We start from the raw sequence: 15,522 nt of genomic DNA, 5'->3' as shown, positions 1-15,522 counted from the left end.
TATTTAAACCATTAACTTTTTCTATTTGTGTGTTCGTACTACTTAACAATGATGTTGCTATTGGCCGACTTCATCACATGTCCTATGCTCTGAATATCTGCTGTCATTAGCTGGCAAGATCACGTGACATGAGCTAGGGGTGGCTTACAAAGGCGCATCGAAATCGTAATTTCAATGCTTCGGAAAGTAACGTGGTGTTTGGTGGAATTTGAATTTATACTTTTGTAATACGAAAATATGCAGTGCACATGTTGCCGCATGTCAGGCATTTTCCAAAACTTGTTGTTTTTCCTTGAGTTTTATTTTCTAAAATGTCAGGAATTTCTATGCCAGTGAATAAAACGATAACCATTTCGAAGGATTGATAAGTTTTACAGTTCCGAGAAAAAGTATACTCTCAGTTAATATGGAAAAGGTGTATTTTCAACCGGGAGAAAGCATATTTTTAGCAGGGAAATCCAGGAGAAAATCGGGGAAATTTTTTTCCTCGTCCGCATATATACACTGCTCTATCATGTACATGCACAAATACTCCTTTTGTCAGTTGTTTCTTAGGAAGTGTCTTTTTGTCACAAGTCAAAAGTGATGGCAGCTTTGTCCCAGCAGCACAGCAGTTTAAAATGATGGTGTTATGTGTGTTTTCGTGCCCTGTAGTTGTTTTAGCAGTAATACTTTCTGTGCCATTGGAATCTACAGTTCTGTTAAAAGACACATCAGAGGTTAGTGAAATCTCCTCCATATTTCCAGTTTATGTTACTGACAAATCAATGAAATTCGACAATTTGTTATTTGTACTTGACTGGCATCTTCTGTGATATTTTACTCTTGGTTTGCATCCAAAGCCAGTACTTCTTCGTAAATCTTGAACACAATGATGTTGATCCAGGAAAATTGGCGATCCGTTTGTTAGTGGATATTGCTATCGATTCCATAGAAACTGAAATTACCAGTTGCCTGTTATCTAAAATCCACGTATTGAGTTCTGTTTCAAGAATTGGTCTTTCAACAGTTCCACGTCTCAGATTATGTGTGCTGTGAGATGCTTTCTTTAAAATCTTCCAGATTCCAACAAGTTCTTACTTTTTTTCAAATTGGATGTGGGAATGCCTTTCTGCAGCCTTGTTTCCATGCTCTTTAGCATATGCAATCACTTGAGGTTTAAATGCAATAGTATAGCAATCCATTTTTCAGTCATAGTTTGCCAATAAAACCACAATATAGGTATGACACAACTGGAATTCTGCACTAAAGAGAACAATACCTGAAGCTTGAACAGACAAGATAAAATCTTTGGTGCATGCCTGAACTCTATGCTACTGGAATGTTTAAAATCTGCAAGCAAGTTTACAATGAATTGCTTCAAGCTGAAACATAAAACATTTATAAAAAAAAAAAGGAACTTCATGTGTACCTGCCTCAGTTTGTTACTGGTGTGGAATAAGCATTTTGGACGTATTTTTGAAGGTAACAAAGTGTGTCTTATCTACTTGTAAATACAGTAATCCTAATTTACCATTTGCTATGAGAACTATATGTCACAGTGAATAATTGCCGATATCTGTGTCTCCCGAGAATGTAACCGGAGAGAGAGAGAGAGAGAGAGAGAGAGAGAGAGAGAGAGAGAGAGTGTGTGTGTGTGTGTGTGTGTGTGTGTGTGTGTGTGTGTGTGTGTGATCATGTCTGATATGGAGTCTCTTGGCCATGATTTCATTGTACATGAGTGACACTTGTTCATAGATCCCAGCAAAGCTAGTACGAAAGCAGTACTTTTCCACAGTGGGAACAAATTACTTTCTGTACCAATTGCTCATGCAGTTAATCTGGAGCAGACATATGAGAACCTTAAACTGCTACTCACACTTATGCCTCTCATGAACCATGGACCTTGCTGTTGGTGGGGAGGCTTCCGTGCCTCAGCGATACAGATAGCTGTACTGTAGGTGCCAATACAACGGAGGGGTATCTGTTGAGAGGCCAGATAAATGTGTGGTTCCTAAAGAGGGGCAGCAGCCTTTTCAGAAGTTGCAGGGGCAACAGTCTGGGTGATTGACTGATCTTCCCTTGTAACATAACCAAAACGGCGTTGCTGTGCTGGTACTGCGAACAGCTGAAAGCAAGGGGAAACTACAGCTGTAATTTTTCCCATGGGCATGCAACTTTACTGTATGGTTAAATGATGATGGCATCTTCTTGGGTAAAATATTCCGGAGTCAAAATATTCCTCCATTCAGAGCTCCGGACAGGGACTACACAGGAGGACATCGTTATCAGGAAAAACAAAACTGGCATTCTGCGGATCAGAATGTGGAATGTCAGATCCCTTGATCGGGCAGGTCGATTAGAAAATTTAAAAAGGGAAATGTATAGATTTAAGTTAAATATAATGGGAATTAGTGAAGTTCGATGGCATGAGGAACAGGACTTCTGGTCAGGTGAATACAGGGTTGTAAATGCAAAATCAAATAGGGATAATGCAGGAGTAGCTTTAATAATGAATAAAAAATAATAGCACTGGTAAGCTACTACAAACAGCATAGTGAACACATTATTCTAGTTGAGATAGACACAAAGCCCACCCTTACCACAGTAGTGCAAGTATATATGCCAACTAGCTCTGTAGATGATGAAGAAATTGAAGAAATGTGTAATGAGATAAAAGAAATTATTTAGATAGTGAAGGGAGATGAAAATTTAATAGTCGTGAGCGACTGGAATTCAATAGTAGGAAAAGGAAGAGAAGGAAAAGTAGTAGGTGAATGTGGACTGGGGGTAAGGACTGAAAGGGGAAGCTGTCAGATAGGTTATATAATGGTAAGATGGGGACACTGATCACAATCTGTTGGTTACGAACTGTAGATTAAAACTGAAGAAACTGCAAAAAGTTGGGAATTTAAGAAGATTGTACCTGGATGAACTGAAAGAACCAGAGTTTATAAAGAGTTTCAGAGAGAGCACCAGGGAACAATTGACAAGAATGGGGGAAAGAAATGCAGAAGAAGAAGAATGGGTAGCTTTAAGAGACAAAATAATGAAGACAGGAGAGGATCAAGCAGGTAAAAAGAAGAGGGCTGGTAGAAATCCTTGGATAACAGAAGAGATCAAGTAGGTAAAAATAAGAGGGCTAGAAGAAATCCTTGGGTAATGGAAGAAATATTGAATTTAATTGATGAAAGGACAAAATATAAAAATGCAGTAAATGAAGCAGGTGAAAAAGAATACAAATGTCTCAAAAAGGAGATTGACAGGAAGTGCAAAATGGCTAAGCAGAGATGGCTAGAGGACAAATGTAAGGATGTAGAGGCATATATCACAAGGGTTAAGGTAGATACTGCCTACAGGAAAATTAAAGAGACTTTGGAGAAAAAAGGACTGCTTGTATGGATAGTTGGAATGAATATATAGAGGGTCTATACAAGGGCGATGAACTTGAAGGCAATATTATGGAAATGGAAGAGGACATGAAAATGAAATGGGAGGTACAGTACTGCGTGAAGAATTTGATAGAGCACTGAAAGACCTAAGTCGAAACAAGGCCCCAGGAATAGATAACATTCCATTAGAACTACTGATAGCCTTGGGAGAGGCAGCCATGACAAAAGTCTACCATCTGGTGAGCAAGATGTATGAGACAGGCAAAATACCCTCAGACTTCAGGAAGAATGTAATAATTCCAAGACCAAGAAAGCAGGTGTTGACAGGTGTGAAAATCACAGAACTATCAGTTTAAAAAGTCACAGCTCCAAAATATTAACATGAATTCTTTACAGACGAATGGAACAACTGGTTGGAGCCGACCTCGGGGAAGATCCGTTTGGATTCCGTAGAAATGTTGGAACACGTGAGTCAGTACTGATTTATGACTTATCTTAGAAGATAGATTAACAAAAGGCAAACCTACATTTCTGGCATTTGTAGACTTTAGAGAAAGCTTTTGATAATGTTGACTGGAATACTCTCTTTCAAATTCTGAAGATGGCAGGGGTAAAATACAGGGAGCAAAAGGCTGTTTACAATTTGTGCAGAAACCAGATTGCAGTCGTAAGAGTGGAGGGGCATGAAAGGGAAGCAGTGGTTGGGAAGGGAGTGAGACTGTATTGTAGCCTATCCTCAATGTTATTCAATCTATATATTGAGCAAGCAGTAAAGGAAACAAAAGAAAAATTTGGAGTTGGAATTAAAATCCATGGTGAAGAAATAAAAACTGTGAGGTTTGCCAGTGACATTGTAATTCTGTGAGAGACTGCAAAGGACTTGGAAGAGCAATTGAACAAAATGAACTGTGTCAGGTGATGCTAAGGGAAGTAGATTAGGAAGTGAGACATTTAAAGTATTAGAGGAGGTTTGCTATTTGGGAAGCAAAATAACTGATTTTGCTCGAAGTAGAGAGGATGTAAAATGTGGACACTTTCAGACAACACTACATATAAAGTTTGCCAAGGTAATCCCATTCCTGATGTCCAGGCAGAGCTTCAAGGAATCCTCAGAACCTTAGGCCCCCTACAAAACCTTTCACCTGACTCCCATCAACCTTCTGATCCCACCAACACCCTGCACCCCTACCTTCTACCTAAAATTCACAAACCCAATCATCCCGGCCGTCCCATTGTAGCTGGTTACCAAGCCCCCACAGAACGTATCTCTGCCTACATAGATCAACACCTGCAAACCATTACATTTGCAAAGGCAAAGAGTTTGGGCAGAGATGTCAGTCGAGGCGTAAGTACATAGGGAAAGATGTTGTTGAATGACAGGTGAGGTATGAGCGGCGGCCACTTGAAATTAGCGGAGGTTGAGGCCTGGCGGGTAACGAGAAGAGAGGATATACTGAAGGGCAAGTTCCCATCTCCGGAATTCTGACAGGTTGGTGTTAGTGGGAAGTATCCAGATAACCCGGACGGTGTAACACTGTGCCAAGATGTGCTGGCCATGCACCAAGGTATGTTTAGGCACAGGGTGATCCTCATTACCAACAAACACTGTCTGCCTGTGTCCATTCATGCGAATGGACAGTTTGTTGCTGGTCATTCCCACATAGAAAGCATCACAGTGTAGGCAGGTCAGTTGGTAAATCACGTGGGTGCTTTCACACGTGGCTCTGCGTTTGATCCCCACAACGACCCCATTAAGTTTTATTTATATTCCCTCCGCAAACATGCCTTCGCCCTAGCCAGATTACGCTCCCATATTTTATTTTCCCAGGCCTGTCTGACATTTGGCATTACCCCCATAGGCCTCACACTTAAAGTTCCCATCTCTGGCTGTAACCCTTCTTTCCATCAGTCCTTATACCAGTTCCAAACTGAACAATCCATTGCCCTCACCCTCCTAATCCTTCAATTACACATCAACTCAGCTAATGAACACACCCGTCAACTCCTATCAGAGTCATAAATCTTTCCTCTCCCACATCCACACCGGCTGTTCAGAGCATCCTCCTACAGGCCAACCGCAAATTAGAACAGCATGCCACCCTCCACCTCAAAAAACTATCCAATCTCCTGGTTTCCCACCTCCAGAGAGGCAACTCACTCACCCTTCACAACCTTTCCAGCAAACCTCAACCTCCTCTCATTGCACACGGACCCAGTCTCTCCCATCTACTCAATCTCCCACTTCCTGCTCCACTCCCCCCAAAACCCCAAAATTCGAATCAACACAATCTGGAACCACAACACCCTAATTCAGTAGTTAACCTTTCCTCCAAACCTCTCTCCCAATCCGAAACCTCTGTCCTATCCAAAGGCCACTCTCCCAGATTCAACCAAACAGCCCTCGTCAAAGATTTACTGTCCTACACTCGTACTCTCTGCTGGAAATATCACTTTGCCATGAAGAAAAATGATCCTAATCCTACTCCTAATGATCCAACTCCCCAAGATACTATCCAAATTGAACCCTGCCTGGAACAGTTTCGTCCTCCGTCACAGCGGGACCCACCTCCTCTTCCTCAAAATCACCCTCTCCAAACCTTCCAGGAATTTCTGACTTCCGGCCTTGCCTCTCAATCCTTCCTAAAAAACCTTAATCCTACTCCCAACATCACCACTGCTGAAGCCCAGGCTATTCGTGATCTGAAGGCTGACCGATCCATCGTCATTCTTCCGGCGGACAAGGGTTCCACGACCGTGGTACTTGATCGTCAGGAGTATGTGGCTGAGGGACTGCGTCAGCTTTCAGACAACACTACTTACAAAGTTTGACAAGGTAATCCCATTCCTGACGTCCAGGCGGAGCTTCAAGGAATCCTCAGAACCTTAGGCCCCCTACAAAACCTTTCACCTGACTCCATCAACCTCCTGACCCCACCGACACCCCGCACCCCTACCTTCTTCCTAAAATTCACAAACCCAATCATCCCGGACGCCCCATTGTAGCTGGTTACCAAGCCCCCACAGAACGTATCTCTGCCTACGTAGATCAACACCTTCAACTCATTACATGCAGTCTCCCATCCTTCATCAAAGACACCAACCACTTTCTCAAACGCCTGGAATCCTTACCCAATCTGTTACCCCCAGAAACCATCCTTGTAACCATTGATGCCGCTTCCCTATACACAAATATTCCGCACGTCCAGGGCCTCGCTGCGATGGAGCACTTCCTTTCACGCCGATTACCTGCCACCCTACCTAAAACCTCTTTCCTCATTACCTTAGCCAGCTTCATCCTGACCCACAACTTCTTCACTTTTGAAGGCCAGACATACCAACAACTAAAGGGAGCAGCCATGGGTACCAGGATGGCCCCCTCGTACGCCAACCTATTTATGATTTTATTTCATCATACCCATGTGAGTTTTCTCTCTTGAGCAATTTAATAATTTATTCAATTTCATCTTTCTTTTCTGTAGTTGCATGTTATACAATAGTCTGAAACACAAGCTTTTAAAAGTTATGCATATTTATCTGTGCCAAAACACTTTGATTGTTTTGCCAACCGTTGAAAGGGAATGGTCAGCAATTACTTTGCACTACTCTGGTGAATGACTAAGTTCTGTTCTCACACAAGGGAAATGTAGTGCGTTGAGCACCCACATTGTGCCATTATACCTTTTTCACAATTGACCATACATTTAAAATTTTGTTGTGAGTGTTTTAATTTTCTTGGTGAAATGCATTCTTTTAGCCTGGCAGATGACATTCCTCAGCACTTTGCAGTATTGTCGTAGCGAAATTCTGTAACTGGGCCGTGACTGCCCTTCATATTGTGATGGTTTCGTTTCCCCCTACATGGAATTCTAATGCCATTAATTATCCAAAATGGTTGCTTATTAGCATCACATATCTACCTGAAATTTTTTAAATTTGAAAGAGCTATCATAGAAAGTGGTACAGGTTTTTAAAATTGGATTATAATTGGCATTCAAGTTGTGTGTATTGTGTAGACTTCTGGTCAAGAGTGACCTTCAAGATTGGCTTTAAATGTCTGCACTGTAAGTGGACTTGTATCACTAAATCTTTCGTTTACTACTATGGGATATGACTGCCTATATCCCTTTCAGCATTACTTCCTTACATCGTGATGTCTCTGTGGCAGTCAACTAGCAAACAGTCTGTCTTTGATTGTGCTGTTGTTTCCCTGAGCTCTACTTGGAAGAGACACATCTTTAGCAGGTTGTCAGATTTACGTAAATCCTTTGACATCATTTCCTTGGAGAATCAGTTGGATATTGAAATCTCCACACATTAATTTCATATCTTTCTCAAGTATTGAGCTTAGCATGCAATGGAGCTTTAGTAACCTGGGTTTACCTCAGTGGTCTGCTTTTCAGTGTCTTGTTGTTTGCTGTAAACTGGTTTTTATATTAAGTTTTAACCAATGGACACAACACTGTGAATTAGTTTGACACCTTTTTACATTTATTTTCATTCAGAATATTATGATTATCAGCTTGTTTGTAAAAATTCATACATTATATTAATCATATCTTAGCGCTTCCACTACACCGTGAAGTGGTTTTAACTGTGGTAACATATTTTCAGTACAATTCCACCTCCAGTTGTAATAGGGACTTGACGATGCATTTGCTTACATAGTCACTTCACATAAAAACTGTTCAATTGTTTAATAGATTGTGTACTATTAATGAAGTAACTGAAGCAGAGGTGTTCACTTTTTGTGATGCAAGTAACTGACATGTTTGCACTTTAGCCATGGGCCGCTGGCTAACTTTAGCTCTGAAGATATTGTGTGCCTGTTGGCGGCTGTACTTGGACTGTCTATGGTACTGTTCTTATGCACTTTTGTAGACATGTGCAAGAATAAATTTAAAAATATGTAGATATAAGTGGGCTATCACCACACAAATTTAGGATACAGAATTACACTGGGCACAGTAGTGAGTCCTTTTAACTGTAGATTGGTCAATGAGAAAATTAATAAAATAGGAATTGTGTTGTAAATATGTGAATACTCCCATGAGAATTCGCAAATCCCTCTAAAAATAGTTAATTATTTGTGTGGCATTCCGGCCCGAGCTGCTGAAGTTGGCGTGAGGTGTGCTTACTTGTGTGTATGAATGGCGTGTGTTTCTCTCTTGCTGATGAAGGCTGTGGGCGAAATCTTTGTAAGTGTCTTTTAATTGTGCCAGTCTGCAACTCGACGTGTCTTCTTTGCAGTAAGTAGCAATCTATGTTTTCCTACATTGTTGTTTTCATTGTTTAAGTATATGAAATTATATTGATTGGATGATCACCAAATTGTCATGTTTTACTAGTGCAACTGGGGGTTTTGTAATCAGGAAAATTAGGGCTACAAAACTATGGGACCAAATTTTTGAATAATCATCAGAGAATCAACAGTTCTGGAAGATGAAAATCTTAATTATGAATAACTTCTGAAGAAGGAAGTTATTGAAAAAAAAAAAAAAAAAAAAAGAAAAAGAAAAAAGATGTTTACTGGTATGAAGAGCATGAGGGCTTTTGACTGAGGTACATTATTTTATAAACAGCTAGCATTTTGCTCATTGAAAATCTCAACAGCATGTGTTCCGTAGGTATCGAAAATGCTTAATAGTCGTCTCATAAATTGTTTTTAGATAAACTAATTGTTTCTTTGTTGTTCATTAATCATGAAATTACTTAATGGCCATTAACATTTTGTTAACATTGGCATGAAAAAGAAAATAGTCATTTCACATAAATGTAGCATATGTATTATGTACATAATGAAGGGAAAAGAAGAGGGTTCAAGGAGCAGAATTGTAAGCAGTGGAACCACCCCACCTTACTGCGTTTCAAGTATCACATCTGGAGAGGTAAACCCTCTAGTCTGAACTGATGGATCTGTAGAGACCTGCAATTGAAACTGAAATACAGAGAGAAAAAAGTTATGTACAACTTGTACAGAAATCAGACTTCAGTTACGAGAATAGAAAGACATGAAAGGGAAGCAGTAGTTGAGAAGGGAGTGAGACAGGTTGTAGTTTGTCTACAATATTATTCAACCTATACTTTCAGCAAGCAGTAAACACAACTAGAATATATTTCCAAAGAGAATTAAAAGTTTAGAGGGAAGAAATAAAAACTTTGTGGTTTGCTGATGAACTGTAATTCTGTCATAGACGGCAAATGACTTGGAAGAGCAGTAGAACTGAATAGGTTGGGTCTTCAGAAGAGATTATAACATGAATACCAACAAAACTGAAACAAGGGTAATGGATTGTAAGCTAATGAAACCAGGTGATGCTGATAGAATTAGATTAGGAAATGCTACACTAAAAGTAAGTAATGAGTTTTGCTGTTTGGGCAGCAATATAACTGTCAATGGCCAAAGTATAAGAGGTTATAAAATGCAGCTTGGCAATATCAAGAAAAATATTTCTCTAAGAAAGAATTTACTTTTTTGTTGGCATTTGTATGGAACGTAGCCTGGTAGAACATTAGATGACTAGATCGAATAACTAACGAGGTTGTACTGAATCAATTTGTGACACAATTTGACTACTTGACTAAAAAAAGTGATCGATTAAATGGGCACATTGTGACAGAGACTAAGGAATGTTCAATTTGGCAATGGAAGGAAAGGGGGGGGGGGGAGGTGATTGTAGAGGGAGGGGACCGAAGATCACAATAACAACTGTAACATAATAACATAATGATTCTTATATCTCTGTAGATGTGACACCAGCATTTGCTGTTGTTGTAAACAATGTCTACTGCATTAGATGAAATGAATCTGCATTTGATTGTTTATTAGAAGGTGCAGTGTTTGTATCACTGTGAGGATGTAATCAATGAATGTGGCCCCAATGATTTCAATGAGTCCTTATTATCAAGACTCTCAATTTCATTTGCCTCTCTGTGTTTATTTGTTTCATATTTATTTTTTATTTAATAATGCTCCAGAGTATTCTCTTTTGCGCATATTTCATGATTTTTGTTTTTTGCTTGATCGGCTGGAGGTTCCATAGTACTAGTTGTCATAGTGTTTCAATTGTCAATTGTAAATTGTTTTCGTAATAGGGTCAAGCATTCTCTTCTTGGAACAAAGTACTTTAATCTCTGATGTTATGCATCCTGTACACTGCTTCATTTTAATTTGGTACTCAGTTCCTTTAGAAGAGAATGGGGCTCATTGTAATAGGAATGAGTTTAAGTGGTAGTTAATTTCCACTGCCTGCTTTGTAAATTTCTTGCCAGTATCATGGTCATACATTTTGTCAGAATACTAAGTTATTGCTGATGATGACGGTTATTATTGTCATATATTTTCTTTTATTATCTTAACTTTAGAGGCCTCTGCATACTTGTTGACATTTGATCATCATCATTTGGTCAGATGAACTGTTTGCTATCTGTTTTACTTTTAAATCTATGGAGTTGGTTGAATCTAAAAATAATTTGTCAGTGGATGTTCCGCTTTAAAGTGCAATCCTTGCTGTGAACTTTTCTGTGAGTAATAATCCGGAGTTGGACACAAATAACTCATCTTGATCATTAATATTTGCAGGAAATCTACATTAATGTTTCTACAAACAAATAGCTCTAGGTAAATCTGCGTTGCATTAACACACTATCCAACTACTTGATGGATGTAAGATACTTCCTGCATTCCTCAATCCACCATTGCATTACTGCATTCGAAGAGTTGTTAAACATTTAACACTTTGAGCCTGAGATTTAAAGTTGATCTGTGTGTATATAGCCATTCTCCCTTTTCTTTCACTGTTTTTGTAGTAACATGTTTACATTGCGAAAGCTAATGTAAAATGTGAACTATCCATCTGAAGATGAACTTGTTAGTTCGAAACTGGTAACTGCACTGTTTAAATAAATAAGTAGCATTGCAAAAAGTGGCTGGTTGCTGTAATCTTCTATGCAAGAGTCAACCTATATCTCATCTTCTTTCTTCGAAATGGTTTTCTAGTAGCGTAACACGCCTACTGATTTCCATTTTTTGTTTAATTTTCCTGTGTTGAGAATATAAGTTTATCTTTTTCATTTGTAAGACCTTTTAGTTTGATGGGAAATACTAGGTGAGTGTTCTTTCACATTCCCTGTTTATTCCAAGTTGCTGTATCTTTCATTGCTAGAAGCTCTTTCAATTACTTACGTATTATGTAGGCAAGTCTTTATCCAAACAAAGGTGTACAGAAAATAATGGAAATCACTAGAGTAATATAAATACTACTTCTCTCAGACTGGATGCTTTTGATGGTTAAATAGTTAACTGTATAAGTAATTTGTTATCTGGCATATTTAGCTACAGACCAAAGAGGTGTGACACTTCAGTTACACCAATGTGTTAGTGCTACTGCCTCCTAAGTAACTCCACAAGCTATGCATTAGCTCCTTGTGAAGACACCTTATATCGTGACTTCATGTACCACTCTAATACAAATGATATGGTCTTCACACTAGTGTAAGGAGTATTCTTCGTGTTTATGTGTGTGGCTTCACCCTAACTTGTGTAATTGAGGTTGTAGTTCAAACTGTTGCATGCATTCAGAACATAAGTGGATGAGTTTCTGTGTCAAGATACTGACACAAAAGCCTGAATCACTGGTGACACTTCCATGCACTGCAAATGATAGCTACCTGATGTTTATATCACAAAGAGTTATTTACTGGTACTGATATTACCTTCCCATGGCTACTACCCGACTAAAGGTCTTTGTTGGTTGTCTTAAACATTTCCTCTAGTCTTAGCTTGCGCCTTTCATCTCTACTGTGAAAACTGATTCTGAACTTTGGATTTGCCTGAACACTTTTGCCCACAATCCGTGAAGCGCTGAAGCTGTTATAGGTGTTGATATCGAAGCTATCATATTGGCAACTACATCTCAGTCTTTTCAATAATTCGCTAGGCTTTACTGTAATACAGTTCTCTGATCTAGACTTAAACTAAATGCTGCAAACTGCACTTGATACTAACCCTTCCTGTGCAACTGACAAATTAACTAAAAGTTTTAAGATTAGAAGCTCTTTCCCAAATATTGTGTAATGACAGTTGAAATTACTACATTGGCAAAGCTTATCAGCATCATCACTATTCACAGAGTTTTTAGTAAAACATTTGACATACACAGATGAGCCAAAACATTATGATTGCTGCCCACCGCAAAATTGAATGTCTCCTGGTGGCATTTTTGATGATTTGGGCTACAATTGGGGAAATCCACTGATATAAGTGACTTTGACAAAGGTCAAAATTATTATGGCACTGAGCCTGGGACCAAGCATCTCGGAAATAGCTATGTTGTTCACGTGCTACTATCTTGAGCATCTATGGAAAGTGGTCCAAGGACAATGAAACCAGTAGTAGCTGAGAAGGTGCTGGATAACCACGTCTCATCATACAAAGAGGAGATTGGAGGCTTGCCTGCTCTGTAAAGCAGGGTAGGTGACAATCTGTGACAGGTGCGACACCACTATAATGCTGGTGCAAGCAGAAATATTTCAGAGCACACTGTTCAGCACACATGGTTGAATTTGGGTTCCAGAGCACGACTTCTACATATTCCCAAGTTGACCAATGACATTGCCAGTTACAATCATCAAGACTGGACTGTGAATCAATGGAAACATTATTACACCAGGTCAGTGGTAGCATTATGCTATCTAGGACTTTCATCTTTGCTTCCATGGGACCTGCGGCTGTAATTGAGGGAACAGCTGTGGACTGTATGAACATTGTTGTGAGCCACCTGCATCCCCTCATGTTTGATCTCTATCCCCACTGTACTACAGTGGTTTGAAGAGCATGGAGAACTGACAATGATTTCTTGGTCTTCAAATTTGCCTAATCTGAACCCAATGGAAACCATTTGGGTTGTTATCAGATACCAGCTCAGTGTCTACAACCCACAAGCCTGTAATTTACAGCGATTGTGTGCCCTGTACGTAGCCATCTTGTGCTAATACCACTGGAAACAGCCCTTACACTCTTTTCCTGTTTCTGTTGTGTCTGAGGCAGTTAGAACGTTTGCAGTCTCCGTAGTTTTACTATATTGCTACTGTTTATCTGCTCTTAGTAACTTAATATTTACTTGATTACACTGTTATTTTTCAGGTAAAATGTTTTTACATATGTAAATACAGAGTCCTATTCACAGGACATTACTACTTGCAATATAGATTTGTGACAAACACTGCTACTTGTAATGTAGCAAACAGAACTTTTGACTCTCTGAATCTAAATTTTCAAATAATTTCTGGAAAGAGTGTCTAATGATGTACATTTTTAATTTCTTTGTGAATTGTTAGGGATTCCTAATGCTTGGGAGCTTGTTGAGTATTTTACCATCAGAGTACGTAACTCCATTCTGAACCCTGGGCATGGAGGTAAATCAGAGTCAACATAAAAATTATTTTTGTCTTCTGTTGTTGTGTGTGTTACAGTTCAGCTGAAATTGATTTTATCATCAGTAATAAAAACCATCAAGGAATAAACATATTGAGAAGTGAGTGTAAGGAATCCAAGGTCCTTTGTCCCTTAACTACTCTCTTTGTTTAGACTGGCGTAAGTAACTTCACAAGGTAGTTCTTGACTCTCAAAACAAAAACTGTCTGAAACCTATAGATGTTAATCTAAACTGTTGTTAACAATTAATAACAGTTAACATTGGATTCTTAAATGGAGTTTTTGGAATTATCTTATAAACAAAGAAAATGTATTTCAACAACATTCAAAGACAAGTTTTGTAATCAAGTAATGATCAATTAAGTAAAATATAAAGAAAAAAATAAACAGTATCTTAAAAAATGACAGTAGTTACTTTAATGAATCAACTAAAACAATGAATGATGGCACTAATTTTCATTCATGACAGTCAAGGCATCTGTTTTTTTGTCAATGGAATGCATTTTTCACATTTATTTTTGAAATGTAGAATATCATTTGGTAGTTTTTCATGTCTTAAAGACCTGGACATAAGTGAACCATTGACTTTTTTGGCTGATTCGGTCCTGCTTGGACTTAACACCGCACATTTGTCAACCCTGCTATCGTGTTTAAAATTTTTAAAAGAACTTGTTCCATTGTAATCTGTGAGTCATTAGAAAAAAATTTGTAATTCATTTTCCTCTTTTTCATATTTGCTTTGATCAATGCCTTGCAGATTTGTTTTATAAAATCTCGATGCACCGTCTTGCTGTTCTTGTTGGATACATCCCATATGATGACAGTGTTTACTGTAGATAAGTTCAGCAATGCTCCAAATACTGCTGTTGGCCAACACCCTGATATTCTCAACACTGAATAATTTGCACATTTCTGATCAAATGCATCAACACTGCCTTTAGCTGAATTATAAAATTCAATGATTTCAGATTTGGAAGACTTAGAATTAATATCTGGTGAATAGTGCATCAGTAATTCTAGAACCAGTAATTTATTCTTTTTTAGCTCGTAAGATACCAGATTTTTATCATTGTTGGCAATAATGTTCCTGTTTGTTTGAAAAGTATATTCTGTTAACCGTAGAACTCTGATAGTGGGGACTGCCTGTGATTAATTTCTCAATAATGTCTGTCCTCCGCACAAATACTCATCTATTCAGTAGCATGTTTTTTAAAGAATTGAACCAATTTCATTACGATTGCCACCAGTTTCTGCTTTATAGACAGTGACGTAGTTAAAAAATACTACAAATATCAACAGTAAATAAATTTCTTCCAGGCATGTAAAACCACACTTACAATTGCCCAGTTAATGGAACTGAAGAAAAGTCCACTATCAGAAGTGCAAAACGTATATGAGAAAGCTCGTGCACTTGCTGTTCTTGCAAATGACAAGAAATTGGAGGCTACAGTTTTGCGGAGCTTGTATTATGTACAAAAAGCAGGAGGATGCAATAATTTAGCAGGTTGTATTTTATGTATGTTTTCTGTTCTCCTCCCTTTTCCATATCTTAGTTCTTCCATTCATAGACTGATAGTATACAATTAAAATAATGCAATAAAGATGTACAATATAGCATAGATTATAGCTCAGTCAAGTGAAGTTTTTGCCTGATATGACCGGGGTGCAGTTACAGACGAAGTATATGATCTTTTCATTGTTTTCATTTCTGCTAAGATC

At 38.6% G+C, this 15,522-nt stretch overlaps 1 protein-coding gene across 4 annotated transcripts in view; it reads left to right on the top strand.

Moving 5' to 3' along the window:
* Nucleotides 1–15,522, top strand: part of LOC124607036 (tonsoku-like protein) — a 276,592-nt gene that overhangs the window by 109,094 nt on the left and 151,976 nt on the right. For all 4 annotated transcript variants that reach the window (XM_047139207.1, XM_047139205.1, XM_047139204.1 and 1 more), the window contains one exon: nucleotides 15,121–15,307. In XM_047139207.1, the coding sequence (XP_046995163.1) occupies nucleotides 15,121–15,307 (187 nt within the window). The remainder of the gene's footprint in view (nucleotides 1–15,120; nucleotides 15,308–15,522) is intronic.

Source organism: Schistocerca americana, chromosome 3 (assembly GCF_021461395.2).
Source record: "Schistocerca americana isolate TAMUIC-IGC-003095 chromosome 3, iqSchAmer2.1, whole genome shotgun sequence".
NCBI classification, from domain to species: domain Eukaryota; kingdom Metazoa; phylum Arthropoda; class Insecta; order Orthoptera; family Acrididae; genus Schistocerca; species Schistocerca americana.
The sequence above is the reverse complement of the archived record's forward strand: the minus strand, read 5'-3'. Positions and strand labels throughout refer to the sequence as shown.